Below are 27,191 nucleotides of genomic sequence, written 5' to 3'. Positions count from 1 at the left end.
TTCATTGTTTGCTATTTTTTTCCAGACTTATAGAACTTTCTAGTAACCTAAACACCTTCACTTAGTAATGTCCTGAACATTAGCTCATAGGGGTGATGGCTCTAGGTATGCACTAATTCAACTTTCCTATGTTTAAAGAGTTGTATGGGTGTTGTTTTTAGCAAAAGGACCTTACTGTTAGTTTGTAGAGAGTAACCTACAATTTTGGCAACAGCCTGGCTTTTTTGATAGTTCCCATGACACACCTTTGGTCAGCAAGTCAAATGTAACCCATTCCTGGCACTTGAATCTTTGTTTGGTGAGAAAAGATATCCAGCTGGGGCTCAGTCTTCCCCAATTATTTGATGATTTCAGTGACAATGACTTCATATATGTGTATGTTTTAGAAAACTTCTACTATATTTGATTTCTATATGACCCCTCAAGAGGTTTAATGGATGGGGAGAAAAATCTCTAACATATTTTGTTTTTGGCCCTAATCTAATTGAGTGAATCCATGGCAATGGAACATCTTGGACAGTATGAGAGTTTTGAAGTTATGGAATGCCTTGAAAATTCATGGTCAGATACTAAATTGTAAATGTAAAGAGCACAGAAAAATTAAAAATACAAAAGGTTGCATATCCTGTATATATATCTACAATGTCAAAACGAATGAGCTTATACTAAATTCTAAGTGCAATATAAAACTCTTAAATGGTGTCAGTGTTTTTAAAGCCACACTCTTAAATGGTGTCAGTGTTTTTAAAGTCACACTGGACATGAAGCAACTTCACATGAAGTTATTAGATATTACACTCTTCCAGACACAGCATTACAAGATTTGTACAATTTTGATGTTAAGTATTTGAAAACAGATCTACAGAATGTTGGAAATATACATAAGACATCCAGCTGAGTATTTCATAATAAGATCTAAATTCAAATGCACCTATATTTATATTTCTCCATAACTCCACTGGACCTGTAAAATCAGTGCATTGTAAAGAGAAGCTTTTTCCTTTGAGAATGCCTTCCCACCAGCCTGGTTCCAGAGCCGCATGAGTCCCAAATAAACACACAGGAGTCTATATTAATTATGAAGCTGTTGGCCTTGCTTGTTTCTTACTGGCTAGCTCTGACTTAAGTAATTACCCCATAATTGTTAATTTAAGTATTTCTCTTACTGGAGAATAGTTCCTGGCTTCCTACCCCATGGCGTTACATTTCTAATCTCCTGTGTTTCTCCTTCCCAGAGTCCTCCTGGACTCCTAGTCCCTCCTATCTTGGTTCTCTATTGGCCAGACAGTGCTTTATTGACAAATGCACAGGACTTCCCCCAACAGTATGTAATAAGTTCCTTTTGTTTCAATAAGGAAGAGGAAATAAAAGCATGTGCTCACACACACATACACACACACACACACACACACCCTAATCTGAGATATTACAGATGCCTAAATCAATGTGAGATAACTAAAAATGTTTCATTTATCATGTAGTTTTTTTGAAGACCCATACACTATTTTTAAACCAAGGTTAATGGCATTTATTAGTTTGTTCTCATTTCAGAGACATACAAAATTTAATTTAATTTACTCAAAGGTCATGCAAAATTTAGAATACTTGGAATTAAGTAATAAAAATATTTATTGCCCAAATGTAACTTGGTTGACTGTCATGAAATAGCCAACATGAGACTTCCCAGAATGGACACTACAGGGCACAAGGAACTATGCTTGTACTAAAGCAGGTGCTGAGACTGTATACCATGGAGAAAGCCTGCACTGTCAGTGGCCACTCCCATGTATGAATCTTCTGACCTACCTCATAACAAGGATGTTTGCATCACTCCAACTTTCAAACTCAAGGTAAACTCAGTTCAGAAATGATCTACCAATGAAATTTCTAGAGACATGTCTTGATAGATCCCTAGCACATACTTTCTTTTCCATTTATTAGTCTTAAAGCCGCAATTGCAGAAGATGAATAAACTAGGAAAAGGAGAATATTGGTGCCCATTGCTGTATTATGTGTTCAATGCCCAAGAGTTATTCCCATGTGCTAGAGTTGCACCTTTTGTCCCTCCTTTGATTCTGAAGAGACTCATTTATTATGAATATTCATTATGATCCCATATCCCAAAAATTAAACAGATGCTGCCCACTTTCTATTTTCCAACATTCCGGATCAACACAATGTTATCCTATCACAGATATGTATTAACTAGTAATTCATTTCCTAGCTCATAGCTGCCGCCTGGATGGCTACTACCATGGGTTTCTTATCATTGCTGACCCGAGAATCTGTCACTGATGTTTGACATGGTACTCTGGTATTAGCTGAAATATGAGATACAATATATCTTAGTATCTTGTCATGTAGGTGTCATTTCCTTATGGTATGCATCACCCTTGAGGGCATTGTAGACAGGTCATGGCTTCCATTCTATCTCTATTGATCATATTTTTTGTGTCTTTATCGTTATTATATGCAACACAAGCTAGAGATGGCATAAGGAGTAAGAAAGTTGTAATGATGAAGCAAGCTCATAGAAAGAGATTGAGGAAAGCAGCTAATTTAAATAAGAACCACAGAAGTAAATATTGTACAGTCTACTGCAATAGAGAATGCAAGCACATATGTAGATAATTAGCTAAGTGATTTTGTTGAAAGATTATATGGTTTGGAGGATTTGGGCTATCATATTAAGTCCCAATTTGTAGAAGACTCTCTAGAGCCTGTAGCTTCTCCAAAGTTATAGACGATTGCCCCACTCAGACAGGTTCATCATTTACCCACTTTAAGAATAGGGCATTGGGGTTTAAGCTCTTTGTGGTAAAGGTAAGTTACTGGGCAAGAAAGTGCTGTTGCCTCAACTGCTGACAGTATACTGTCCAAATTAGACAAACAGGATACCAAAAAGAGTGACTGCAAACCTTGCCAAGTAAAGGTGGTCCAGTCTTGCAGAACATCCTGCTTCACAGAAATGTCTGTCAGATATGCTAGGCCTATAGGCCAAAGATGGATTCCCCAACATGGCAGAGCAACCTTGGGTGACTGTCCAGGCAGCCAGGTGTTTCTGCCATTTCTAACATTTTTTTGGAAGTTGCTGGCTCACATTAACCATTTACTCAGTTAATATTAATTCCGTCTCAGGTCTCTGAGGGAGTTGAAGACTAGGTAGTATAGTAATAGTTTTCCTTGTTTACAAGACTTAGTAAAGAAATTCACTATAGATGTGTTAAGTGTAATAGGTTGGAAAAGGATAAACCAATAATTTGATTATGCAAATTAGAATAGAAAATAAATTACATACAAGATTTTTGACTCATCAAGGAAGAACAGATAATGGAGTATATCCTCTGCATTTGCCCAACGCTAATTAACTAGACAGTTAATGTATTTATTCCCTGTATATATTACATATAATTGCTATACTTATTGTTTATAGTTTTACTTATATTAGTTATAACCTTTTAAAAAATAGATACAAAGGATGATATGTGGTAATATGTTGCTTGTACAAATAAAGCCTTCTGAAGGTCATAGGATGGAGCCTGCCACTAGCTAACCATAGAGGTCTGGAGGTCTGCATAGACAGACATGAAGTGAGGTAGCTGGGCAGAAACAATACAAGCAGGGAGAAACAGAAACTAGCTCTCTTGTCTGCTGAGATTCTAAGGAGGTAAGATGCACCATTGCTTGCTGATCTCGTAGCATTTCCCTCAATATATAACTCTGTTTTTTTATTACTTAAACCACATAAGAACTCTATTTGCAAATCCCTGGACAAGTAAGTAAAGGTTCTAGATTGGAGAAACTGGGTCCGTGGAGAAGAAAATAACAAAATAATGTGTAAGTTCCAAACTAGATTGTAAGGTCAATCCCAGGTCATGAGTAATCTTCATGCTGAGACATTTATACTGGAGGTTAAAAACTAGTAAAGGTATGGTTTGAATAGATAGCAAGTCTTATGAATATGAATTCCTTTCTTAAATTGCCAAGGATCAACATCATTAATTTCAGAAAACAAAACAATACACATTAATTTTTCAACTTTTAATTTAGCTCACTCTCTCCCTATCAGCAATGACATAATTTAAACTGAGTAACAAGTTATTAAAATCTGACATGTAAAATTTAACCAATGTTTGTAAATTATTGCTGAATATGTTATTAAATCCATGGTTAAAGAAACTACAATACACAAAGAATGATATTCCAGAATGAGTATTTAGTGCATGTCTTGGTGACTATGCACAGCTTGCTCTGCATCTGCTATTATGAGCAAGAAGTAAAAAGATTTGCCTACTGAGAATAGCCCCTTATCATTTTCACAGGACAAATTTGGAATAAGGAAGTTCATAAAATGTATAAGCTGATCTCTGTACTAGCATAAGTCTCTGACAAGACACATGTGAAAGCAATCAGCGTCATTTGTACAATATTAGGACCAAGTCTACAGAAAGTATTCCTAGCTTTACTAGTTTTTAATGGTCGTGCTAGGGAATGAATGCTTTGCTCACGGATCCTAGGCAAGGACCAAACCAGTCTGGATGATCTTTACTCTTAGCTAAATCCTTTTGTTTAATATTATAGCTTTAAGGTTATAATAAAACTGAAAATCGTGCACAAAATTTAAGTGCTTATTTCTTTCCTAGAAAAAGAACACACACAAACACAAACACACACACACACACACACACACACACACACACACACACACACACACACACAGGTGCATGGGATGACAGCAAACCAAATCCAATAACAGACAGAAAATGGTAGTAAAATACTTACCAAAGAGAAACATTTAGGAAGGTGTACATTCTTTAAGCAAATAAGCCCACTCCCAGAGGACTTTATCAACTAGATATTCTTCTCTTAGGTATGTGAATGAGCATAGACTCAGGAGATTATTCAGTAGTTAAAGTACTTACAAGGATGAAAATCTGTGTTTGGTTCCAATTATTGGTATTAAAATTAAGTAATCAGCATTAGTGGGTAGTGGAGGGCTATAATATCTGGGGTGTTGTGTGATATTTGTATACTGTGAGAAGGTTTATTGCTGTGATCGGTTCAATATACAGCTGAAAGGCCAATAGCTTGGTAACAGGTATAGGCAGAACTACTGGGCAGAGAAAGAGAAAATAAGGAATGAATCAAGGCATTCAAGATGGAGAAAGACAAGGACACACAAAAGGGCAGAGAGATAAAAGCCACAAGGTTGAATGTAGGCTAATAAAACAATGGGTTAATTTAAGTTATAAGAGCTAATGGTCCCAAGCCTCAGGTAAGGCTGAGCTTTCATAAATAACAAGTCTCTGTGTCATAGCTGGATGCCCAAAGGAAAAGTCAGTTTACACTGGGTAGACAAAGAGAGGAGCATCTCTAGGGCACACAGACAGACTTGCCAACTTAGCAAGCTTCAGGCCAAATGATGGAGCTTGTCTTACAAAAACATGGTGATGGTTCCTGAAGAATGACATAAGCACTTGGCCACTTGCACAGCTATCTAGACAATGCAGTCCCACACATGCAAACACACCTACACACACATAAATGAAAACATAAACAACAATCATATAAGAATATGCTCATCATTCATCAGCAAATCACTATTCAGATACATAAGAAAAACATTCACCAACCACAGATGATTATGACAGAGAGATTAGAAAATGGCAAGGGTTGGATCTGAACAGATATTAACAAATTACGCCCGTTAATTATTGTTGTGCGACTATAAAATGGTTCCGATAGTGAGAAAATACTCATGTCCGTTCCTTAAATTGTCACACATGTAATGACTGAGCAATTCTTCTCCAATCACAGAGAACTGAAACATAGTTTCCCTGAAACTTATAGTTTTTTGTGTTGGATCCATTTTCATATTAACCCAAATGGAAAACAAGACAAATGTACATTTGCTGAAATAATTGTAACCATACAATGGAGTATTAGTGCTACATATGGAAATTAGTTAAGACACTGTGATACTGGAGTAAAACCAGACACAACAGTAATGTCTGATGAGATTTCATTCCATTCCCTCACAAATGCTCTTAGTAGGCAATTCCATAGACATAGAAAGGGGGGGAGGATTAAAGATTTCAGAGTTCCTCTTAATGTTGGTAAAAACTTCTGACATAAGAGGCTGTGATGGTTGCAGAAAGTGGTAAAAAGTCTGGAAATTGGGACAGTGATGTACTGTACACTCTGATTACTGTTCTCAGACACACAAACCCACATAAGTTACAATATAAAGGAAAGAAACCATACATTACAGGTGAAAGAGAGTGCATGATTCCCTCCGTGGTAGCTAGCAGGCTGTGTCAAAGCTACATTGAAGAATCAGTTTTCTGTATTTTTTTTATTTTATTTTCCAGTTTAAATTTAGATAAGAATCAAGGTTGCTTCACAAGTCAGTTCCAGGTCCCTCTCCCATTCCCTCCCTTCCTCCCGTGCCCTCCCCCCCTCCCCGTTATCCCCTCATTTCTCCAGGGAGGGTGAGGCCCTCCATGGGGGTGTCCATAGTGTGTCATTTCATATAGGGCAGGGCCTAGACCCTTTCCCAAGAGTTCAGGGTGAGAGTGCACCTCACATTGTTCTATTGGAGTCCAAAGTCCGTGTGTATACTTGGGATGGGTACTGATCTGCTGCCCAAGGCTCAATAGAATCCCTAGGCCTCTTCACTGACACCCAGATTCAGGGGGTCTTGATCAGTCCCATGCTGGCTTCCCAGGCTAATGCCTGGGATTCAAGAGTTAACCTTTGTCTAGTCAGCTGTTTCTGGGGGTTAGACCAGCCCAGTCTTAATCCCTTTGATCATCAGTCCTCCCTCTCTGTTACTGGCTTTCTTGAGTTCTGTATTTTTAAGTACAAATATCTTACTGTTAACTGTTCATGATTGCCAAATCTCAGGAGAATTATATTCAAATGCTAGAAAACAATTACATTCTCTTCCATGGCAAAAAGCTGAAAATTGTGTGCCCCACATTTTAAATATTCAATGATTCTTACTCCCTATTACATAAACAACATGGAACATTTATACAATTTTTTCTTTGTCTTCTCTTATGTTTCTCCAACTTAAATGAATAATCAATTTCTTTTTTCATTATTTTTATTACATTTTTTAGAAAAGAGCTTGCTTCACATGCCAATCTTAGCTCCTTCTCCCTCCCCTCCTCCCACACCCCCCTCCAGTATCCCCCCCAAGTCTCCCACCTGATCCCCACTCCCTTCCCCATAGGTGGTATCCAGTGTCTGTCATTTCCTACAGGGCAGAGTCCAGGCACTCCCCCTAAGAGTCCAGGCTGAGAGAGCATCCCTCTTTGTGTTATGGACACAGTAAGTCCATTTGTATGCCAGGGATAAATACTGATCTACTGCCCAGCGCCCCATAGGTTGCCCAGGCCTCCTCACTGACTCTCACAAGGGGTCTGGATCAGTCCCATGCTGGCCTCCCAGCTGTGAGTCTGGGGTCCAAGAGCTCCCTCTTGTTCAGGTCAGCTGTTTCTTCTGGCTTCACCAGCCCATTATTTACTCATTTGTTCATCACCACTCTCTCTCTGTAACTGGGTTCCAGGGGTTCAGTTCAGTGTTTAGCTGTGGGTGTTTTCCTCTGCTTCCATCAGTCACTGGATGAAGGTTCTAGGATGGCATATAAGGTATTTGTCAAGTTCATTATCAGGAATTGGAATTTAAGGTAGTGTCTTCAATATTTCTTAGTAAATTTCTTTCTTTTTTTTTTTTTTGGTTTTTCGAGACAGGGTTTCTCTGTGGCTTTGGAGGCTGTCCTGGAACTCACTTTGTAGACCAGGCTGGCCTCGAACTCACAGAGATCCGCCTGCCTCTGCCTCCTGAGTGCTGGGATTAAAGGCGTGCGCCACCAACACCCAGCATTCTTAGTAAATTTCTAATGGCTTGGTAAGAAATAATAATCTTTGGAGAGAACTGTATAGTATCATTTATCAGCGTCTTAAGTAATTTTAATACAGTGTTAGTTATCACTTTTCAATCTGAAAGGTCCCAGTGGTATTACTAATTTTGGTTACACAAAACCTGATCTATTTGAATGGTCAAAGCAGCATTATTTATTTTAATGCAAACCCAGAAAAAATTCAAATGTACACATGCTAATGAAAATATAATATGGGCACAGAATGTGTTTTACCATGGTTGAAAGATGATAATTTCTACAACAGTGATATGAGAGCTACAGGCTGCATTTTGACGAGGAAAGATATTTCTGTATTTTTCCAGTTTTAAACTAGATTTATTATATTCAACTAGATAGCACATGATCAAAATACAGCCAGGAAACACAAAATTCCCTTCAATTATTTGCTACACACTCATATATGATAGATGTTGAGCTGAATCTCAAAGAATACACTTGCCCAAACATGTATTAGTTCTTTCATGACATGGTTATTATATATTTTTGCTGGAATAGACTTCAAATGCTGGGGACATACTACAACAATAGAATGCTTATCTACTTTGTGCAAGGACCTCGGTTACTTCAACTTCCCTACTCCCTTCAAAGACATTTCATTTGCTGATTTTAAAATATAGTCTCATTGGTGATTATTTTTAATCATATGTCTTTGTTTTTTAACTGAGCTACATAAACACATAAGGGTTACATAAATGTTTTTTTTTGTTCTTGCTGTAGATTCTACAAAGAAATTAAAGGACGTTCTTGAAGAATTCCATGGTAATGGCGTGCTTGCAAAGTATAATCCTGAAGGGGTAAAGCTTCCTTTTTTTCTTTACCAGTTTAATGACATGCTTGCTGGGTGAATTTTCTCCGTGGAAAATTCTAGAAAAATATGTATATGTGTGTTTGTATAAATGCACACATACATATACTTATGTATATGTATATATACATATACAAATATACACTTACATGTATATATCTCACATACCATAAACCATTTAGCACATTCCATACAATGAAGTTCAAAACTAATTGATATTTTGGCAGGCCATTAAATATACTTTATTTTTATACAACATTTATTAATGAAAATACTTCCCGAGTTTGTGTGCTTAAATGCACATTATTATAATATATTGTTGGAAGTTTGTTCTATAATTAGGAAACAGAATTAGATAGAAAAAAGAAGGAAGCACTTAATTCTTAACTTATGATATGCAGTTTTAAATCCAAAATGGGCATGTAGGGGACAGGGAGTAATTACTTTCAAGAAATTATTCTTCAAGAACACTTTTGAAGTGGGTGTAAGCATGGTTTCTTAAGGAGCAACCTAAAGGACATTTAAATTTTCCTTTTATATATTTGTGTTTATAAAAATTTTGCCTGATACATCAGGTCACTTTAAATTCCAACTTATTTGTTCACTAATTCTCCATTTAATATCAGCTGAAAGATGCTTTATTTTGAATGTCTGATCAAAACTTCTCTTACTTCATTTGTAGCCTCACCAACTGAAATTTGAATACATAAGAAACAACAGATCTTTGCAACAAAATGAATTATGTCTAAATATGTAATCAAGATAGATTTTTTGCATACTGAAAGGTGGCTTTTTTGTTTTGTGTATTTATAAGAACAGAATTTCTATTTATCATTCAAGATTTTTCTTCTGTGGTAAATGTAGACCAATGTCTAAATTTCAAACACAGTGTTCTGACAAAGTTTTATAATTCCCATTAGTATTTTTAACAGGTTTTTAAAAATTTTTTTAGAGAAGACCTTACCATGTAACTCAGGCTGTTCTGAAACTTGCAAACTCATCCTAGTATGAAGAATGCGTACATACATGCACTACCACATCTGCCTTCATTTCATATTTTCTCATTTTATCAACGTTACGACAAATAATCACACATTTCAAAAGTAATACATACTTTACTTTCTTCTTTTGACAAATGTGAATTTGGTGATTTCTAATGATGAAAAGGTATCAGCAGTTTTGGTACCATTTCCTCTGTCTTGTGCTAAGAAAAACCACATAAATGTCCTGCGTTTCCCTGCTATTTATTTATTGTTGCAGAGTAAAAGGGATAGAATTTGTGGATGGGAATATAGAACAGAAAATCTCAAACTCCAAGGAAATAGTTTGGGGGAAGGAAGAAAGACAACATTGCTGGATTCCTGTCAAACTTCAAATGCCATTAATACACATTGGTCCAGTGATACCTGAAATACACATCCTTATATGCAAACTTGAAATACTTATCTTCTCTAAACATGGCATCTGAACATCAGCTGATTTAGGATTTTTATGTAGCGATATGGTTTGCTCTGTGATCTATTACTCTTAAGGATTTATTGTATAAGAACCTCCAAAGACCCTTTTATTATTATAATCTATTTCATGTTGATTAACGGTCACCATAGAATTTATTGCAGTAATTACCAGATATGTTATTAAATACAATATAATGTCAGGATTTTCAATAATGTGCTATCCCTCAATAAATATGCAAATTTATCAAATGCATTAAGATAATAATAATTGAAAAACAGAAAGCTAGATCTCATTATGCCCCACTAGCAACTCTAAATTTAGAGATAAAGAGAATAAAACTACTGTTTAAACTGAATGGTAATAAGAACCTTTCCCTTTAAGAGAAAAAAAATTAAAGCTTATGACTCTTTAAGAGTAGTTTTGTGTTTTGTAAAAGCTACTAGAAAATAATTAGTAATATCTGTCATTGACGATAAAACCATTCAAGTTTTCCTAGAGATCTCATGGCATGATTAACTATTTATAAGTGATAATTTATGTATGAAAAAATAGAAGTGTTTAACACAAACTCAGTTTTAGAAAGGGTCATTAATCCCTTACTTTAAAATATGCATTATTTTCATTATTCCTATGAAATATATTTGCAAATTAAAGGCAAAGCATAAAGCCCTTGAGTTTTACTTCTGTAAATAATTATTAATATTCTTTTTTGCTTATACCTGGCTAAATTTTTTAATATAAAATATTGTGTTGGGAACTTTTATCAATAAAAATATAGTCTATTTTGAATTATTTTAGTAGTACAGAAATACTAGATAGAAGATATGAGCAGAAACAATTATAATTAATTTTGTATATAAAAACAATTTGATAATCTTCTCTACAAAAGTTATGTAATGGATATCTAAGCATAAGTTTTAAATGTTCTCTAAATTTATAATCTTAAATATTCTAGTGTTTTAAAACTAATAGAAGTAATATTGTAGAATAAATTTATTTTTTCAAGGTACAATGATACTTCTAATGAAAACAACTGAACTTTGGTATATGAGAAAGTCGAGCTTGTTTACGCATGATTGGTTGTTTTGTTTATTTTGTCTTGTATGTCAAATTTGGTTACAAAATATTTTGCTCTTTTAAGGCATGGAGGACAACTTGGTATGCTTTACTAATGAAAGGAAAGATAAGGAAAGAATAAACTAATATATGTATAAATTTTTGTTACCTTCTCTGAAGGTTTTAATTATGTTGTCTTTTATTTGTTGTATTTGTTTCTCATCACTAGGAACTATAGCCATATATATACTCAAAGGCTGGTCTTGTCAGTTGTTCTTAAATTTTGTTTACATAATGTAGACGGAGTTTCTGTCCTGTCCCATCCTAACAGACTTACACAGGCCCAGTGAAAGCATGGAATGATGCCTGCCTCCTCCCTATTCTAGAAGCTCCTTGAGTGTTTCTGGGGTTTGGCTCATGATTTGCTTTTCTGACAGTTTCCCAGTGTATGCTGATGCTATTGTTTTGCAATAGTATTTTGAGACCCATTTTCACAGGGTACATTTAAGAAATTGATACATAATCTTTAACTTTTAGAGAAAATATCAGCAAAATGAGATAATGGGAACAAATTCTCTTACATTAATACATGTATTCTTTCTTTCCTTGCATGCACAGAAACAAGACATTCTTAACCAAGTAAGACATTTTCTTTTCTCTTGAAATCTGTCTTCTTATTTGAACTATGAATTCCTTACCCATACCACTAAGCTATCCTTATGTATTAACTAGGTCCTCATAGCATACTAGATCAACTACAATACATAAACTCAGAACTGAAGAATAGAAAATTATCCAATTAATATCCCTAGTATAGATCTGATACCTTGACAGGATGAAAATGTGTTCAAGCTGTGGATTTTGATTTTAGAGAATCTAGAGTTTAATTTTCTAATTTTACTGGATAAACAAACATATTAGTTTCAGGTAAGTTAATTCATTTAAGGAAATAGTTAATTAGTTTACAGTATGTGATTTAAAAGCTGAATGTAAAATCTAATAATAAAGATTCTAGCATAGAATTGCTGTACAATGATTCTAATTCTGGAAGTCAGAGAGAGAAAGACTCTGGAAGCTTCCTGGCCAACCAGTCTAAACAACCTCTAGCTTCAGTCAGAAACCGTGTCTCAAACGATGGAGAACAATAAAGGGAAGACAGATGACATCCATCTCTGTCCTTACTTTATGAATGCATATTCTCATTGCCATAAATATGCATATAGGTATGCATATATATTCTTACATCTATATTTCTGTGGCTAAACATTTTGACCAAGGCATCTTACAGAAGAAAGTGCTTGTTTGTGACTCTTGGTTTTCAAGGGAATTGAGTCTATGATGACCATGGTGTGAAGCATAGCAATAAGTATGATGTTAAAGCAATAGATAGAACTTACATGTTGAAAGCTCACAACCACAAGATAGAAGAGATAGCAGCAATTGCAGTTTTCAAAACTCAAATCTCACTTCCAGTGTCACACCTTCTCCAACAAGGCCACATCTCTGAATCTGTCCCAGACAGTTCTACCAATTGGGGACCAAGTATTCTAATAGATCCTATAAGAGGCATCCGTATTCAGATGAATATCTGTGTTTATGTATATTTGTGTATATTCTCCTATGATGTGGTTCCACTGAGATGCTAGTCACTGACCATAATAACTGTTAGCTCCCATGGTAGAACACAGCTACATGTCACTTTGTTTTTCAATTTTTTGGAAAAATATTAGCTCCTCAAATACAGGCTTCCTAGTGTTCAACAAGTCTTTGGAGGTAGGTGCACAAAATAATTAGTTTTCTTCTGTGCCAACATGTTCATCACTAAGTAAGTAGGATTGCTTAGCATCATACTCAACAAACACATCTTTCCACACTACCTGTCCCGCCACTTGGGCTATTTAAAAGGTAGTGTCAGAATCAATTCTTTCCTTTAGTCAGCACAATGTTTGCATGTTATTGGGCTCAGCCTGTTTTCCATGTGCGAGCATACATATCTCAGTAAGCGTCTGATCATTTGCAGAACTGAACAAGGAGGCAGAGATGCGAAGAAACAATTTGATAGAAGGTACTAAGAGCATGAAGGAGTTGTTGCTCTGTGTCTGTTCTCTGTTCCTGACAAGGGTTGGAGCTCTCTGCACATGATTCCTGTCTGTAGTGATATTTGATTTAAGGATCAGGTGTACTTTTACAGCTCCTAAACTTGCCTCAACTTTGGGACTCTGCCCTGTTGTTTCTGCTAAAATCTAGAACTTTCACATTCAGACAAGTGAGATGTTTTGACCTTACTTTAGGAAACCTGGAAACTCATCCTACAGTGCATAATGTTGACAACTAAAGTCTATTTTAAATGCCTTCAGTAAGGATATTGATGCTAATATAATTAACCATAAAATTAACATCTTGTAACATGAGATAATCATCCCCCAGAGTCAGCTCACCCTTTTCTATTAAAGGTGATGAAAGTACAAGAGGAAAATATGTTTTTGTTTTTGAGGGAGAGTATTTGGTTCAAATTCCTCACATCTGCCACCTTCAAAGACAAGGCTCCTGGCTATGAAATGTGGACATTTTAAAGGGTTTTATGTTGATAAATTTTAGACTTTAAAGTACCTGAAAAAATATATAATGCTTTGTCTGATTCAAAGCAGGTATCACGTCAGTGCTGAGTGACAGTGATTAGGGCCACACTTTGGTAACAGCCTCACTTTACTAAGAACTCCTCAATTATACACCAAACCTGTCTGTGGGAATGTCTAACATCTCTAGCCCCAAACACAAATGAACTCTTAAATATATGGAAGGTTCATTTCCTCACTTTTAATTTAAATCAAACATAATATCATAGTTCTTTCTAACTCAAAGATTGCCTATTTTCACCTGCTAATAGAAGCAGAGGCATGCTAGTGCTTGTCAGCCAGGACATTCTCTCGTGCTGTCCTGGGATAGCAGTAGTAATCCTTTGAAATTACTCCTTCATCCACAACTGTCAGGTGCCAGGTCAGTGAATGCCAGGAACACAACAGGAGTTTGACTCTGCACGTCTGCCTCTCTTCTCGACTGGCATCAATACAGTTGCAGTGACTTTCTTGCCTTATTAACCGGAAGCCACTGTAGAGTTCTGAATACACACCATCAGACTGGACAATGCCCTGTCCACTGAATTTCTGAATTCTTTACCTGATATGAATGATTTATCCTTGGAATAATTGAATTTCCTTTTGGTAGTGGGCTCAGTTTTTAATACCAGATACTAGGGAATTGCTCTTTTAAAGAAAGAACGCTGGTGCAGAATCTTGATGTGGTATTATATAGGCACTTTTATGACTGACTATACAAAAATTAATTAAACGAATATGAACAAATTCCTGGAGATTTGTAACTATTATAGGATCAAGATTCTGTGTTTAGTGAGATTCACTACCTTATGACCTGTGGAAGCATTGGGAATTTGAGAATGGACCATCTGCCATGCCTTTCCTCATAGAGTCTGGATTAATTCTGTGGCAAGTTTAACAGTTATAAAAATCATTGTATGTTCTAGTAAATCATAGAGAAATAAACTGTAGATTAATACGTATAACTCATAAAACAAAATTGTAATAATTGGGCCAGTTACTTCCTCAACAATGAGATTTAAAAGAAAGCTTTCATAGATTTGGAATGACTTTGTAACTAATAGTAAGAGTCAAGTTTATGCTTAGATTTAGACAGTCTAAAAGCTCCGGTTTTGTCTGCTCATTTCTTTAATGACACTCATTAGACAAGAGTTACAAGATCTGTTAGAGTAAATTATGCCTTTGGAATATTTAAATGACCTATTGGCTCTTTTTCAAAAATATTTTAAATGCTGCCTTGCAACACTGACTATTTTGGAATTTTGCCTGATTTTTATTTTTTGTTACTGTTACTAGGGATAGCATTTTTAGAAAACCCTTGAAAAACACTAGATAAAAGTTCATCTAGGTGTTTTGGTGGAAGAGACTAGAGAATATAAAATTTTTGAAAGATGCTTTAGGTATTTTTAGTAGCTACAGGAAAGTGTAAATAGTATGTTTTAAGTGAATGAGGTAGAATATTCACTTGTAAAAATATTTCCAGAGGTAATGTGCCCCTACTGTCTTGTGTGGAAGACTGTCATGGAAGCTGTGTGTGCAAGTACACAGCCAGGATGGCAATGCACCTCTGCTGAAAACTTCCAGAACATCCGTGTGTGCAATATTTCTGTATCCCAGCATACTTGGGCACACTGAGGAGTCAAAGGACCAAAGCAGTCATAGGTGTTTTCAAAATATTTATGTCTATGATTGTTAATTTACATTCTCTTGCTTCTGAAACAGCAGGCTTTCTTACATATAATTAATGCTTCTGCCTTAAACATCACTTACAAAGCAGATGAGAGAGATTAGCAATTCTAACTCATAGAAAATATAATCAGGAGGATCAGGAATCCCCGGGTCTCAGCTACATGGTAAGTTTCAGAATAGCCTGGGATGCCTGAGACACTTTGAAAAAAGAAAGCAGTGAATAAACAAATAAATATAAAAAGTTGAAAAACATCTTGTAGCATGTGTGAACACTGAAAATAAGTGCATGAAAGCATATTCTTTTCATTGAAGTTAGTAAAACTTTTGATGACTATCAATTTATCACACCCTTAAAAGTTTTTCTATAAAAGGAGGAAAGTCAGCATTCACTCCTTAATTTTGTGAGGATTCCATCAGCACACAAGGGATGCCATATCCATATCCATAGCATTTCCATTATGTATTGATTAATAGTCTCCTTAATCCTCTAATATTATCTTTCAAGGTAAGAATAATAAATTAGGTAGTCTTGACTCAGAAGAATAAAAAGAAAGTTTAGAGGCTTCCAGAAGAAATAAATTCCCAGAGTCAACTATTGAATCTTAGACCCTAAACCATGTAATATTCTTACATGCTGACAGAATATTTACTGGATTTAGTTTCTTTCTCAATAGGGTGTTTCTCCAAATACTAACTCTAGAAGCTGGGTGAATGGTAGCATCTTTACCCCAGCACCTGAGACTGAACCTGGTATGACTACTGATAATTATATAAATAGCGAAAGCTCCAAATCCAAACCTGCCAAAGGAAAAGAATGAGAAGGTGGTGTGTGGTTTTATTCATTTCCATGTACCAGAATAAATATTAGTGTTACATCTTTAATGTTAAGGGGACTTTGAGAGTAAAGGATCCACATGGCCAAATATAATAAGGAACAGGATACAGAAGTGTGTTTTGAATTCATGCCAACTTGGCAGCAGCATCTGAGAAGTCTGTGTTCTTTATCAATTTTCTGTTATTGCCCTAATTATTCTGTAGCTGTTTCATAAATGAAAATGCTAAAAATAACTTTAAAAATTAAGCATCATGGGTGTGTTAGAATTAATAACCAATTTTACTTTAAATATTAAAGTCCCATGTGATTCTTCCATTCATGTTTTCATTAATGTGCATTTTAAATGATCTTATTATATTCAAAAGTTTACATTTTAAAAAACTAATCACAACAGTGGAACTGATATATAAATTTGAAATTTCTCCACTATTACTTATTCTAAAGGAAATGTGGAAATTAAATATACAATGCGATTTTCACTAAACTCTTATGATTTAGGCAGCAACATTTTAGGTTATATTTAAAATCATTTTATAGAAAAAGTAATGGGTAACTCAGAAAACATTTCCTTGACGACTGTGAATTGGAAACATTGAGTCAGATAAGTTTTGGGTTATAAAGTCATTTGGGTTTTATAACATTGTACCATAACATTGTACCATACATAACCTCAGAAGTTCAGTAGAAATATTTGCCTCTAATAAAACTGTGAGGACATCAGGAAACAGTCTTCAATAAAAACTTTCACATCTTCAATAAAAACTTTAACCACAGATCTTATGCCATCACCTCCTAGAATTCATTGAAGTGTACCATGTACTCTTTCCTGCCAGCTGCCTGGTTCCAGAGTCGAGTCAGTACCAAATAAAAACGCAGGACGTTTTATTAATTATGAAACTGTTGGTCGTATGTTATGGTTTCTTAATGGCTAGCTCTGACATAATCATTAGCCCATAATTGCTAATATATATTTTTATAAGATCTTATCTTACCAAGGATGCAGTCTCATGTGTCCTCTCTTCTTGTGATACCATAGAGACTCTCTACTCTTGACTGTTTTTCCCAGAATCCTCCTTGAGTCCTAGTCCCACCTATTTTGCTTCTCTATGAACCAACAGTGTTTTATTTATCAACCAACAGGACAGCATATACACAAAAGGACATCCCCCATCAATTGAAAACCTTACCTCATGGGATACTCCATGCTCATGTTTACAACAATCCTCTTTTGAGAAGTGAGAGATTTTTAAAAGTCTTAGTCTCTGAACTCAGCCATTTCAAAGTGTCGCCTGATTACATGACCAAATGCGAGGTTTTGATTGAGGAAGAAACAGTGAATTTTATAATTTTTAGATATAAAATAGGCAAATTAATCTGCAAAATTACCCATCAATTTCCAAGACATAACTACTATTTACTTACAACTTTTGTGATTATTTCTTTTACTATAAATTCCCTAGGTTTTGTAAAGTACTTTGTAATGATTTTTACTCAGACAACAACATTGAAATGTTGGTTTCATACCTAATTTTATAAAGAAATTACTAATAACAAAGGTAATAGACTATTTTAATTTCTTGAGATTACCATCAATAAAAAACAATATACACCATATATAAATAAAAATCAGTTTACTACCAATACTTTAAAAACTTATGTTTTTGATAACAGCTTGTAAATATATAATTTAAGATTCCAACTAAGATAACAGGACATCAATATGTTCATAATGAATAACAGTATAGGAGGTATGAATTTTCTTTCACTTTTCTCAAATATTATTAAACATACAAGATAGGCAATTTTTCACTTAATAAGAAGTAGTTTAGAAATATTTTTCTTACTTTCCAGGGACTGTAATGAAATGAAAAAATAATCAATTGCCAAGTTTTTCTGGCCTTTAGTTACTTCTCAGTGCACTAACTAGCCTGCTTGACAGAAGGTCCCACCAGGTCTCTATGAGGCTGGTGATCTCATGCACACTGCTGGTTCTCACTGGCCTAGTTTTATTCAGGCTTCTCTATAGGTCTTCTAAGCCTCTCAGTTGATTAGGATGATTCCCTAAGTTTTGTGTTTTGTGTTTTTTTTTTTTTGTTCACAAACTGCACCTGTTTCTAGACAACACTCCTTTAACATGTTCCTTTAGCTTTAGTCGTAGGAGTATTGGTCAAGCCTAGTCAATATTATCCACATACTTTAGTCCCCAAAGTCCACACAGTTGCTTCAGGATTTCTGCCAACAGTCATCTTACCCATTGTCCTCCTTTGCTGTGATAAGGTAGGCTCACAGGAGACCCGCTGTGTAATCTATACTAAGCTTGAAGTGAGGCAATGCCTTCCTTTTGTAGTCTTTCAGGTTGGGCCTGGGACTCTTACTCTGAAATGATTGCTTTCAGATGACTAAGTTTAAAGATCTTACCATGTGTTCCATTATAAATCTGTATGTGAAGTTCTGGAACATTTAATCGGTTGATGATTGTTTTGATTCAAAATTATTGTTGGTCACTTTTTACAATTCTCGAAAGAAATAATCACCATTGTCATGAAGAAAAGATGTGAAAGTTCTGTTATTCTGTCTGCCTGGTATCTAAATATGTGAATCTGTATTAGCCTGTTCATACTAAATATCTGAAGTACTGAGCACAAATCTGTGTGTTTGGAAATAACAGACCCAGTTGATGGAGGTGGAAAGAAAATTTCAAAGGGGAAAATTTTTATGCAACATGGTTGCCATAGAGATCGAAACATCTTACTAGAAATCCTGTTATCTTTGTTTTACAATATCAACCAGGAGACACATTCCTGCCATTGCCAACGAAAGTATAGAATCACCAAGCCTTGGCCTCATTTTATCATCTTTAGCTTTTAGATTTGGTATTGGAAAACAAAATCACGTAATTTGTGTTACTAATGATTTGAACAGGGTACAAAGTCTTGTTATTTCCCTGGATGTGAAATCACATATTTAAATTTGTTTTGCAGACCATAGATTTTGAAGGCTTCAAGCTATTCATGAAGACATTTCTGGAAGCTGAGCTCCCTGATGATTTCACTGCACACCTGTTCATGTCATTCAGCAACAAATTCCCCCATTCCAGTCCAAACGTAAAGAGCAAGCCTGCTCTCCTTTCAGGGGGTAAGTAGGTTTGCTTGGAAGTGAGCATACAGTAAGCCTCGCAACAGAGACATGAGTGTCACATCATAAGAAAGGACATTTGACTGAAAATTGTCTGTGGGTCTACAGTGGGACTTACACTTCATGGTGATTTCTAAAATGTTCCAGGGACAATAAACAATATAGAAAATAGGTATGATAAAAAATGGTTGCATAGGAAATTTATAATATACAAAATCAACTGAGGCATATGTCATTATACACTTATATTCAGAACTGAGAGCTCAGAACATTTTTTTATTTTTCTTACATTTTTGCAGCATGATATTTGGTTTTCTGACCATGTGTAGCTTTTAATGGATGCATAGTGCATTAGTGGCTGTTGCCTATTAGTCCAATCAGGAAGACAGACGTTTCACTGTTTTTCCCCAAGAATATAAAACATAAATTTGTTTAGTATGTGATGGAGAGCTGAAGAAAACATAACCAGTGAAAATGAGGGTGCTGGGACAATAGTCAGCATGCATGGTTCTTAGGTTGGGGCAGCAGAAAACCAGAGTCCTGCAGCTGGGACACAGCTCTCTGGTAAGAGCAGTGTTTGGGTGATTTAACCCAGCATCTTTGGTGTAGGACAACTTCCCTGGCGGCTTTCCAGATGGGAAGTTCAGTGGGATTCTTAGAAGACTGAACCTCAGACACCTGGGTGGATACAAGGACAGCTGTGATTTATCAACTAGCAGGAGTCTCACCAGTTTTACTAACTCAAGCTGGAGATGGAACACTTCTGCGACCCAAATCCTGTGTTGTGGGATGCAACGGTAAGGTAGTTATCCCAGCAAGAAGCTGCCCTCAGCTGTAATAGGGTAATAAGAGACAGAAAGATAGATATTGGGGTTCAAGATTCAAGATGAAGATCAGAAAAACAAATCATCCAGCCACTAGCTCTTGCCTCTACTTCAGGCTAAAATGAATGATCCTGTCTCCACAAACTCTCACCAAGCCTCAGACTGCTGCCTCTCCTCAGTGTGGCTGGAGAATATATACCTTCCTATCCTCATTGTGGCTGGAGAACGACTACAAGCTCTGAGACCCCATTCCTATCTTAAATACCTCTTGTGAGTCCTGGGATTTAAGGCTTGTCCTCCCAATTTCTGAGATCATCTTTGTGAGATCTGTTTCTCTTAAGACTGGATCAAATTTCAGTAGTCACTGTGGCCTTGAACTAACGCATATCTGTCTACCGCTTAATCCTGAGTCCTGGGATGAAAGGTGTGTACCACCACTGCCTAGTCTTTATAGCTACCTTGTGTGGCTGCTTTGCTATTTTGAACTCTAGTGGCTTTAATAAAACTTCAACAATATGTCAGCACGCCTTGTCCTTGCTCCCACGTTCTTGTCTCTGGTAGTGTGCCTCTTTAGACCTAAAGGACATCCTGCTTACAAATAGAAAAGTAGGCCTCAAAGATTTTAGGAATAATCGGACTCAGTAAACAAATATATTTAGAAATATTTGCTTCATTAAAGACAAGGCATTCCAGAGGCAAGAAAAATGAACCCATCACATGATTACAAAGTAAATCATTTTTAACAATAATTACTATCCTTAAAAGCAAAACTAAAGTCATTTTTGAAGTATGAGATTGGTTTACACTGTTGAAACTCTTTGTGTATATCTTTCTGTTTTCAGCTATGTGCTTATGTCTCTACCTACTTATATATGTGTGCTTTGTCATGTGGTCTCTTCCATATTTCAGTGTGCAATCCTGAGAAAGTGAGAATGAGGAAAATACTTAGGATCGTTATGAAAATCGTTCAGACATTACCAATGTAATGGTGTGGTCAATGATATGTGGGGAAATTACACTTTTAGAGATAACAGATGACAGTCCCTAGTTTTGTTTTCTTCTGTCGTATATCAATGGATCCTTGATATAATACAGAAATTCTGAATTTTATTTTAACAACACGCTTGGATTTAGAGTAGGAGAGCCAAATCCAACTCCAAAGTCTGCTTCAGTTAAATGAATTGGGACTAAAAGAGTATTAGGAAGTAAAGAGAAATAGATATGATACGGATGGAATTGAGAGAGTTGGACATTGATACAAACATTAGATTCTTCTTCGCTTGATCGCTTCAGTTAAATGAATTGAGACTAAAAGAGTATTAGGAAGTAAAGAGAAATAGATATGATACGGATGGAATTGAGAGAGTTGGACATTGATACAAACATTAGATTCTTCTTCGCTTGATGTTCTTTGGGTAGCCATCCTGTCTTCTTCAGGTATCCACATCCTGAGTATGTTTTCACTGTTTCGAGACAGGTTTTCCTGTGAAGACAAAAACAAAGCACTTCTCTTTCCCTTTATGAGGTCTCCTTACCCATAGTAGAATGTGACCTTGTGGATGAGCTGTCATCTTTCCTCCTCCTGAGGTTTCTCCTGTTCGGATCAAATCTTGATCAATTTTGATGGAATCGCCTTTAATCCCAGCACTCGGGAGGCAGAGGCAGGCGGATCACTGAGAGTTCGAGGCCAGGCTGGACTGACAGCCTCCAAAACAATACAGAGAAACCCTGTCTCATAAAACCAAACAAAAAAATACATTTACCCTCGAAAAAGGGGAAAGGAACCAGAACTCCTGAGCAAATTGGGAGCATGGGGGCAGATTGGATGGAGGTAGGAAAAAGAGAAGAGGAGAAGAGGAGGAGGGAAGAGAACAAGAGGGATCAGAAAGACTGAGACAGGGGAGGAATAGAGGAGAGCAAGAAAAGAGATACCATAATAGACAGGGCCAGTTTAAAGATAAATTCGTCACTAGAGAAATGATCAGAGATCCACAAAGATGACCCCAACTAAGAATCTAAGCAGTATTGTAGAAGCTCCTTTTGATGCCCTTCCTTTATAATTAGATTGATGACTACATTATATGCGATCCTAGAACCTTCATCCAGTAGCTGATGGAAGCAGAAGCAGACACCCACAGCTAAGCACTGAGCCATACGCCTGGAATCCAGTTGTAGAGAGGGAGGAGTGATGAACAAAGGAGTCAAGACTGTCCTTGGATTCCAAGGAAACAATACTTGTTTGTCTGTGCCCTACAAATATATTTGCATTAAATAAGGGAAAAGAGAGCTTTTCTAATGACTTAAGTGTTTTTATAAAGAATTTATATCTCAAAATTCCTATTTACCTCATCACATTTTAGCACAAAATAGGAATGTCAAATTTAATCAGACTAACAATCAAATTAGGCTTCAAAATACAGACAAATGAAGCCTTATCGAACTGTACCTCATTTGGGTAACTTCATATTCTGTGTAGACGTACTTGAAAGGAATAAGGGCTGTGCTATTCTCATGCAGCATTAATAAACTAACCCAAGTTCCCTTTCAAAGTATGGCTCCTTACTGAACAACTGTTTCCAGTGTCCTCTCCATGACTGCTTCTACCACATATTTGCAGAAACACCTTTGCTAGTTTTTCCTGAGGAACAAGGAACAATGGATACAATACAGAAAAGTACAAAGACTAGAATATCTTTAGATAAGAAATTGAAAACATGAATCTCTTTCTTATTATAACTAGGAACATTCTTTAGAGTAATTTACCTACACAGAATAAAGTTGCATTTGGAAAATTTTTACTTATGAACAGAAAATTGCTGTAATGACTATGATCACACTCATGGGCTTCATTTTGCTTTGTTAGAACAATGTCAATATAAATAAGATATTCCATGTGTGAACTGAAAAATAAAATCATCTCAATGAATTAGAAAAAAAAGGAATAAAGGTGCTATCCCCAACATGCTGTGCTCAAATATGATACTATAAGAAAATAAAACATTAAATTTCCTTTGCATAAAGATGTTAACTATCATTAATAGTAGCAAAGTTTTTGTATATAAATCTAACCCTAATCCCTAACCATAACCATAATCAAAACCATAATCCATCCATTGACACTTTGTCACTGAATGCCTAATAATCTGTATGGCATTTTGTGAAATAGAAAAATGAGCTTTGTGAGAACCTGTATTGAAATCTGTTCCACATTATGTATTGATAAGAACCTTTGGCATTGGATATGTGGAGCCCCTCCTTTCACAGTTGGATACCATTCTCCTGCCACCTCTACCTCGCCAATGTGTTAGGGTACCTGATGCAGCACTACAATAAATAAATTCTGATTTCAATTCTATTCTGAGAAAATTCCTGGCTTATAGACATTAAAGCATTACTTTGTTACTAAAAGAGACTCTCAGATTCCCAGATGGACTATGATCTCTATTTTAGTCCCTACACCTTTAGTTCTGAGAGAAATGTTGTAAGCATGCATATTGCTACGCTTCAGATATGTATTCCCTAGTATTTACATAACCTTAGCGCCTTTTTAGTTTGAGGGAGTTGCTTTTTTTATTTTGTATTGTTTTGTTTTTTGTTTTTGTTTGATTTTGTTTTTTTGAGAAAGGTTTCTCTGTAACATTCTTTGCTGTCCTGGAACTGTTTGTAGACCAGGTTGGCATAGAAAATACAGAGTGCTCTGTCTCTGCCTGCTGAGTGCTGGAATTAAAGGTGTGAGACACCATGCCTGGATACACCTCTTTAGGTTTGAATCCATCTCCTGAAAAAGTTATTTAGATTTAAGATGGTCTCCTAATTCAATTTCATTCTTAAACTTGTTTCATTTATTTATTTTACACCCCTCTTTCAACTCCTCCAAGACCCCCCCTCACTCCCTGCCCCACTGAAATCCACTTTTCTCTGTTTCTGTTCAGAAATGGGCGAACATACCATGGGTATCAACAAAGTATAGCATATCAAGTTATGGTAAGACGAAGCACCTCCCATGTATTAAGGCTGGACAAGTCAACCCAGTATGAGGAGTAGGTTCCCAAAAGACATCCCCTGCTCTTCGTAGAGTCTCACAAGTTCACCAAGATATACACTGTCACTTGTATATAGAGAGCCTTGGTCAGTTCCATACAGGTTCCCTGGTTGTTGGTTCAGTCTCTGTGAGCTCCTATGAGCCCAGGTTAGTTGTTTTGTTGTGTTTTCTTGTGTCATTCTTGAAGCCTTTGCCTCCTACAAACTTCCCCCTTCCAATTCTGCAGTATTCCCCAGCTTTGCGTAATGTTTGACTATGGGCTTCTGTACTTGTTTCCATCAATATCTGGATGAAGGCTCTCTGATGACAATTGGAGTATTTATGAGGCTATGAGTATAGCAGAACATCTTTCAGTATCATTATATTGAATTTTTTTCAAACATATTTGGTCCTATCCTAGGATTCTCATGGCATGGGTTTCAGGTTGGACCTGTAATGGGGTGACCACTCCCACAATCTCTGGGTCACCATTACAACCCACAACACATCCCATAGGCAAGACAGACTGTAGTTCAAATGTTGTGTGACTGGTTGGTACCCAATCCCTGCACTAGCCTGGTCACAGGAGATACCCAGTTCAGGCTACCTATCATCTATTGATAGGATTCTTAGCTGGGGTCATCCCTGTAGATTGGGAGCTTCATTTGCACCAGGTTTCTCTTTGATTCCAAAATATACATTCTTTTACAGTCATGTCTTTTAGTATTCACCCCCTCTATCCACCTCAAAACCAATCCCTCATTTTCTCACTCCCAAACCCCTGTAGTCTACCCCTAAGATATTTATCCCCTCCCAGGAAAACCATGGATGCCCTCCTGGGGCCTCCTTGATTCCCAGCTCTGCTCTAGGGCTATGGATTGTAGCATGGTTATCATTTACTTTATAGCTAGTATTCACTTGTAAGTGACTAAATACCACATTTGTCTTTCTGGATTTGGGTTACCTCACTCAGGATGATTTCTTTCCTAGTTCCACTCATTTGCTTTAATTTTAGTGATGCCATTGTTTTTAAAATCTGTGTACTACCCCACTGTGTAAATGTAATATTTTTAAATGCATTCTTTGATTGAGGGATATATAATGAATTAAGATGCTATGACCACGGTTGAGCTAGTGTCTTTGTGGTATGACTGAAAATCTTTTGGGTATATTCCCAAGAGTAGTACAACTGAGTTTTGAGGTAGATTGACTCCCAATTTTCTGAGAAACTGACATATTGATTTCCAAAGTGGCTGTACAAGTTTGCACTCCCACTAGCAATGGAGTTTTCTCGTTGCTCCACATCCTAGCTAGCATAAACTGTCACTTGTGTTTTTTATCTTGGCCATTCTTACAGGTGTAAGATGGAATATCATAGCCATTTTTATTTGCATTTCTCTATGGTTAAAGATGTTGGAACCTTTTTAAATGTTTCTTGACCATTTGCAATTCTTACGTTGAGATGAATTCTTATGTACCCCATTTTAAAAATTGGATTACTTCTCTTTGTCATGTCAAGTTTTTTGAGTTCTTTATAAATTATGGAAATAAGTCCTCAGTAAGATATGTGTTTGGTAAAGAACTTTTTTCCTTTCATTAGGTTGACAGTGCCCTTTGCTTTACAAAATCTTTTTAGTTTCCTGGGATTCCACTTATTAGTTATTGATCTCAGTGATTTTGCTACTGGTGTTCTATTCAGGAAGTTATCTCTATGTCAATGCATTAAAGGCTATTCCTACCATTTCTCCTATCTGGTTCAGTGTGTCTAGATATATGTTGCAGTCTTTGATCTACCTTGGATTTGAGTTTGGTACAGGGTGATAGATATTGATCTATTTGCTTTCTTCTACATGTTGACATTCAGTTTTGCCAGCTTCATTTATTGAGGATGCTTTCTTTTTTTCCATTGTATAAAATGGCTTCTTTGTCAAAAAAAATCAGGTATCCATAATTATGTGGATGTATGTGTGGGTCTTCAGTTTGGTTCCATTGATTCATGTTTGTTTTAATTCCAATATCATGTGTTTTTTATCATTGATATGATACCTCCTGATTCTCTTATTTCTCAGTATTGTTCATTTGCTTGTTTTTCCATATGAAGTTAGGTTTTTTTTCTTCAAGATCTGTAAAAAATTGCATTCCAATTTTGATGGGGATTGCACTGAATCTATAAATTGTTTTTGAGCCGGGCGGTGGTGGCACACGCCTTTAATCCCAGCACTCAGGAGGCAAAGGCAGGTGGATCTCTGTGAGTTCGAGGCCGGGCTGGACCGACAGCCTCCAAAACAATACAGAGAAACCCTGTCTCATAAAAACAAGAAATAATAAAAAATATATAAACTGTTTTGGGTAAGATGGTAGTTTTTATTATGTTAACACTGCCAATTCATGACAAATCCAACACATCCTTATTATTTATCTTCTAAATCTTGGAGAGATCAGGGTTATAAGGAGCATGCTTAATTATATTAAAAGAAATATATATCAAGCCAACATCAAATTAAATGGAGAGAAACTCAAAACAGTTCCACTAATATCAGTAACAAAACAAGGCTGTTCACTTTCGTCGTATCTATTCAATATAGTGCTTGAAATCCTAGCTAGATTAATAAGACAATAAAATTTTATAAAAGGGAAACAAATTGGAAAAGAAGAAGTCAACGTATCAATTTGCAAATGATGTGATAGTATATATAAGTGATCCCAGTTCCACCAGGGAACTCCCAAGTTGATAAATACATTAAGTGAAGAAAAACTCAGAAAATCAGTGGCCCTCCTATATACAGATGACAAAGCAGCTGAGAA

The 27,191-nt window shown here is 36.1% G+C and overlaps 1 protein-coding gene across 10 annotated transcripts in view; it reads left to right on the top strand.

The window, feature by feature from the left end:
- Positions 1–27,191, top strand: part of Dgkb (diacylglycerol kinase beta) — a 744,334-nt gene that overhangs the window by 172,816 nt on the left and 544,327 nt on the right. For 4 of the 10 annotated variants that reach the window (XM_040743220.1, XM_040743223.1, XM_040743219.1 and 1 more), the window contains exons 3-5: positions 8,666–8,742; positions 11,886–11,906; positions 19,388–19,541. In XM_040743220.1, the coding sequence (XP_040599154.1) occupies positions 8,666–8,742; positions 11,886–11,906; positions 19,388–19,541 (252 nt within the window). Of the gene's footprint in view, positions 1–8,665; positions 8,743–11,885; positions 11,907–19,387; positions 19,542–27,191 lie in introns of those variants that run through there. The other 6 variants (XM_040743224.1, XM_040743222.1, XM_013117863.3 and 3 more) reach the window with 4 other exon arrangements.

Source organism: Mesocricetus auratus, unplaced genomic scaffold (assembly GCF_017639785.1).
Source record: "Mesocricetus auratus isolate SY011 unplaced genomic scaffold, BCM_Maur_2.0 Super-Scaffold_15014, whole genome shotgun sequence".
Classification (NCBI taxonomy): Eukaryota; Metazoa; Chordata; class Mammalia; order Rodentia; family Cricetidae; genus Mesocricetus; species Mesocricetus auratus.
This window is presented reverse-complemented; position numbering and strand designations above follow the sequence as displayed.